The sequence below is a fragment of the Patella vulgata genome, chromosome 6 (genome assembly GCF_932274485.2).
Source record: "Patella vulgata chromosome 6, xgPatVulg1.2, whole genome shotgun sequence".
Classification (NCBI taxonomy): Eukaryota; Metazoa; Mollusca; class Gastropoda; family Patellidae; genus Patella; species Patella vulgata.
Genome location: NC_065884.2, coordinates 1,318,544 through 1,324,285, shown reverse-complemented (window position 1 = coordinate 1,324,285; position 5,742 = coordinate 1,318,544). Strand labels below are relative to the sequence as shown.

The 5,742-nt window shown below is 36.5% G+C and overlaps 1 protein-coding gene across 1 annotated transcript; it reads left to right on the top strand.

Moving 5' to 3' along the window:
* The first annotated feature begins 776 nt into the window (after positions 1-776).
* Positions 777-3,823, top strand: LOC130013115 (sodium-dependent glucose transporter 1A-like). The gene is made up of 3 exons (XM_056101660.1): positions 777-953; positions 1,684-1,969; positions 2,700-3,823. The coding sequence occupies exons 1-3, from the start codon at positions 777-779 to the stop codon at positions 3,821-3,823; spliced, it is 1,587 nt and encodes a 528-aa protein (XP_055957635.1).
* The last annotated feature ends 1,919 nt before the right edge of the window (positions 3,824-5,742 follow it).

Here is a 5,742-nt window from a genome sequence, read left to right as displayed (position 1 = left end):
GATTGTCGACTCATTTTAGTCCCTTTTAGGTTCCCAAGAATAGAGATGTAGCTCCTTTAAATGCAGTTTTTAATTTCACGTCCACGATATCACTCAAATGTTAAATTCGGTCAATGTCACCATTTTACAAACACTTGGTAACAACTGAGTATGTTACAGTAGAAGAATGGACTTGTTTCCACTCCACCATTATTAATTCAATCCATTAGTAAGTGTGTTATTCTCTTATTACTTATATTATGTTGTTAATTATTGAATTTGATAGATAAGTCATAGAATAACTTGGTTAAACGACCGACAGGTACAGTAAACAGAACGGATCTGAAATATATGTGTACTAACCATTGTAATGATGCTTTTTACATCAGCAGGTGCGGACTGGGTCATCGACTCTGATCTGATCGTAAATATCACACCACATAAAATTCATCATCAAAGGTATCATCACCTAAATCCGAGGAAAGAAATCTATTACTGATCGACCATTCGTATCCTTCTTCGCCATGTGGTCCAATGAAACCCGTTGGTCCGTGGTCCAGAGCATCATTATCTTCATTCTTGTTTTACTTGAATTTCACGACACTCGTTAGGTTCTTAACGTGTTACAGATGATGTCCCACGAGAAGTTCTATCCCAATTAATTTACAAATCAAAATCGTCTTTCGGTTCATCGAAAGTGTTTATTCGAAAACCCTTCATAAAATCCTTTTTTTTTTAATCTGAAGGGCCATATGGCTGATAGACAACGGGGCTGATTGGTATCGGAAGGTAAAACTATGGATAAAGAGGCCGCCATACAGAATGGTGCCCTGTTGGAATCACCCGTGAGTGCTGGTGGCGAGATAACGAATGGTGAAACGAAAAGAAAATCTGTACGAGAGAGCTTGAGACATGCAGCATACAGATCAAAATTTATCCAGAGTATCTCGGTTTCTTTTGCTTTCTGGTGTTTAGTAAGTTATATTAATCTTTATTTAATACGAGATGTTACATTTCAATATAATACAAACCGATGAGCTGCTAGTCCATCGTAACTACCAACTTTAATAAAGTTCTATACATAAATTACTCGATATACTCTCTACATACCCTAGTCATTCTGTCGCAAGTTTTAAACTGATAGCTGTAGGACACTTGATAAAACTGCTTAGTTTTTTGTAAATTACAGAATTCATGTTTACGTTTGTATTTGTAACTTATATTCTTGACATCCTCAAAGTTACCTATATAATTGTTAATGGTGTGGGTATTGAGAATATGAACTTAAGATAATTTCGGTGCCACCAGATTTGATTCGGGTTGAGGTAGATGCTTGACGAATTTGTACTGTTGATACGTTGCCAGATATCTTCTTAAAAAGGCGGGAATAACTTCAGGTGTGTTCTGTTATTTGATTTAAACAATGTTGCATTAGGATAATCTGGTAAACTGGACTTGACAGAAATACAATTTAACGTGCTACTGTAAACATAGAATGACTGGACCCCCTTATCTCTATGGGTAGCTGTGTTATGGAGTTCTAGAACTTGCTTCATTCTGGTTTCAAAGTTAAATGTAAATAAATTTAATATTTACGATGTTGGTCGTCTGTAGAAATTGTCGTCTCCCTCTCTCTTTCTTTCTCTCTCTCTCTCACACACACACACACACACACACACACACTATATTTTATTTTTGGTTTAGGGTTTTCAAGGTGGTCAGAGAGGTCCATCATTCTTGGATATCCAACTAATAACTAACACCAATGTTGAGAAAGCTTCCACTTTTTTTACTGCTGCTTCTGTAGGCTACTTGAGTGGTTCTTTAATCAGTGGCATCCTGTATGACAGATTTAACAAGACGCTTCTACTGGGACTGTGTGTAATCCTCATGGCAATCACGGTCGCTGTATTACCCCTTTGTTCACCATATGGTTTGATGCTGGTTATCTTCTGGTCTAATTCATTTTTTATGGGCGGATTGGATGCAGGTAGGGATGAGATAATTTAATCAAACACCGGAAATCATATTTAAATTACGTTAAGCGTCTTATTGTCAGCCTGGAAATTGGTGTCAAATATTACTTTGATATCGAGTCTAGTGAAATACTGGTGAATATTGTCAATACCTAGGACGTCTCTTTATGGGCACTCTTCAGATATCATTTTATTAACTTGTAAATTATACACAGTGTTGATGAAGAAGTCTATTGACTTTCATTTATTTCTTTGTTTCGGGGTCTTAATGTTCATGTGATGAAGACTCCTATTGATTTTGAACAGTGTCTGAAATTGTATGGTATTTCCCCTGGAGTTATGACCCTTTTTGCCGGTACATATTTTCATAATATTTATATTACAGAAAGCGTATCACATTGTAATTCTTTCAGAATGGTCAAGCTTCGTTTTTTTTGGAAATGTTACAGTTACCTACAAAAAATGGACAGATGCTAGAACGTTTATAGCAATCTCAGTGTATATCCAGAAACCATGGATATAGGGGGCGCACGGAAGGCGCGCAGCACACAAGTGTGGGAGGGTGGGGGTGTCCGGGCTGCATCCCCCGGACATTTTCGAAAACCAGAATCCCAGTGATCTGAGACTAAAATCCGTTTCTATTATAATAAATTATAATCCTGATGGGAGGGGAGTGGTGGTGATCGAGGCTATTTACAGATACACCAAATTGTTCGTGACTACATGTATTTAATATTTTTACAGGTGGAAACGCCCATCTGGTTTCAATATGGGGAGAAGACGAGGGGAGACCATACATGCAGGCCGCTCACTTTGCATTCGCTTTCGGAGGAGTTATCTCCCCTTTAGTAACAGCTCCATTCCTTGTACCGAACACTGAAGAGACATCAACCAACTCCTCGTCAACAACATTTACAGAAGTAACGACCATGCCTTCTACTGTTGTACTGAATACTACACTATTAGATTATAACATCACCAATGATAACTCAACTCTAGGTAATAATATCACCACCATTGCTGAACCTGTTGAAACTAAATTAATCTATGCTTATATAATATCTGGTATTGTTACCTTACTATCCGCCATTCCTTTCATGGTGATATATTGTCGTTACAAGTCACAGAAGATTAAGAGGAATGAGCCTAAGAAGGATGAGAACAGACCGATCAGAGATCTTCCTTGGAAATATTATATACTAGCTATTGTTCTTTTAAATGTCTTCTATGTCGCCTATTGTGTCGTGGAGAACTCCTTTGCAGCTTACCTAATGACTTTTGTGGTAATGGAACTTAAATGGAGCAAGGCCAAAGGTACTCAAATTACATCCGCATTTTGGGCGGCTTTTGCTGTTTCGAGATTTTCAGGAATTTTTATCATACGTTGTTTACGACCAGTTGTAATGTTGTTTATATGTATAGCAGGTTTAATTATAAGCTTCTCTGGTTTTCTACTCTGTTCGCATTACAAGATACACACAGGAGTTTGGATTTGCACCGTTTTAGTCGGATTTTCAATGTCTGTTGTATTTCCTACAGGGTTCACCTGGGGACACGAAAATCTCCTCAACATAACAGGCAAAGTCGCATCATTAATTTTAGTGGCCGCATCAGCCGGCACCGTGATCAATCCTGTTATTATTGGGTATTTGATGGAAGAGTTAACTCCCATGTGGTACTGTTATTTATTAGTCGGTGAAAGTATTTTATGTCTTGCTATATTTGTAGTTTTGTTATTTGTGGCTAAATTTGTTTTAGTACACAAACGTATCATCACAACTACCACAATAGAAGTCGGGTCACCGCAAGCAGAATCTATTAACAATGGCACACATTTCATACCAAATATTATATCATCTGAATTGTGAAATTCCGTATTAAATAATTTTAGTAAGTGTTTGGTTATGACTTAATAAACCTCGAATTACAGATAAGGAAGGTTTATTATTAAATATATTTTGGATCATATGGAACCCTAAGAGGTTTTGTTTGTCTTGTCGTGAGTATTAATAGTTTTGGCTTTATCTGGGGACGAAATTTTCCTTCCTGCTGAATGGACAATGAAAGGAAAGAAGTATACGATTTTTACGAGATTTAAACTATTTTTGTTATCACTCGAAAACATATTAGCAGTCAATTTGAATTACAATGTAATTATTCACCTCGATGTGATATTTCCAACAGCTGCAGACCCTCGGACCAGCTTAACGGACAGTGAAAGGAAGGGAGTTGAGGGTAATATTTAACACATTTCCTCCCACTGCTAAAGACCCCTACGCGCAAGCGAATTATTGAAATAAAATTAAACCATATGTTAGTCCCGAAATGACCTAGTTTGTGTCGAGTGGACGTTAAACCCCATTTCTCTCTTTATAAAAGTGTGTGTGCGTATGTGTGTATGTTGGCCCATCACGCTTCGTCGCCATCCCATTATGTGGTATCAAATTAACAAGCATGTACCCGTGAATGCTGTAGGCGATCATTTAGGAGGTCAGGATCATTTATTACTTTTTAACACAGCAAAACATCGTCAGTGTTGAACTGTTTTACTGCAATTAATGGTTAACGGGAGGTAAGTCTGTTTATTATGCTAATTAACTTTAATAATAGTAACGGATGATTTAAGCTAATATTACTTAAAATCATTTAGATATTTAAACGGTAACCAGTGTAAATTAAAGGCGTTATGTGATCACATTTCTTAGTTAAAGTAACAAGTCTAGCTGCAGTATTCTGTACTTGTAATTTATCTATGAGCTTTATCATTATTCAATTTTAGGAAGTTCTTTGGCATCCCTTTTCTTATTTTACTAATACAGTTCGCAAGTCGCAGTTTTGATAAATTGAAAAAAAGATTTACAATTAGGTGTAAAGGGGTATCATCTGCATACAAACGAAAGCTTAGTTTCTGACCATATCATCTAATGGTGACACATAAAGCGTAAATAAAATCGGATCAAGAACAGAACCTTGAGGAACCCCAGATGATAAAGTAGATTCAGACGACACTTAACTAAAATACATTGTTTTCTACCCACAAGATTGCGTTCTAAAGCTAAAGTGCAAAGACACTAATACCGAATTTAAAATAAAGTATACGAAAAAGAATGAGGAATCCGTCGTGCCGAAAGTTGGAATAGTTGCTCGCATTTGTTAAGATCAATGGCATGACATTGGGTCATAAATTACAGTCTTTATGCACCGGTCAATAGGAATCTTGAACTACCCCCCCCCCCTCAAGCGTTCACCCCGGATTGTCATTTAGCTCAATATTTTAGGGTCAAGATTCACCCGGCAATGCACTTGAAGTAAAGACACATTCACTGAAGATTCACTTTCTAACGCAGGTCCAAAAATAAACATTAGTTCAAGATTCACGCAATAGTCATCTTGAACTACCTACCCCAAGCATTCACCCTTACTTTTAAGTTGCAAAGAATAAAAAAATTAAAAGATTTTCGTAGAAATATGATTTAGCTATAAAATGCCTCTGCCCGAAAAAAGTCGGATGGTATTTTACCTTTGAAAATTTATCGTCCTTTTTTACCAGCATTTTAAAAATATTTTTTACGAACCGATCTTTTTCGCCATTCCGGCAAAGAAAGTTTTTAGTTCAATTATTTATCTGTTTAAAAAAAAATTGTGTTGATATCTTTAAAAGATCATGTGAATATGGCACTTTTAAAAACACATATAAAAAAGCTACGCCCCCAAAAATCCGGGCCGTAAATTTGTGTTCAACTCGAAATATTATTAATTTAGGACAATCTCCTAATACAATAAGTTA

Bases quoted from the DNA above. Each gene is read 5' to 3' on its own strand.
- LOC130013115 (XM_056101660.1), top strand. From the start codon at position 777: ATGGATAAAGAGGCCGCCATACAGAATGGTGCCCTGTTGGAATCACCC. The intron at 954-1,683 runs GTAAGTTATATT...TTTTTGGTTTAG, and splicing joins CTTTTGCTTTCTGGTGTTTA to GGTTTTCAAGGTGGTCAGAG. The intron at 1,970-2,699 runs GTAGGGATGAGA...ATATTTTTACAG, and splicing joins TATGGGCGGATTGGATGCAG to GTGGAAACGCCCATCTGGTT.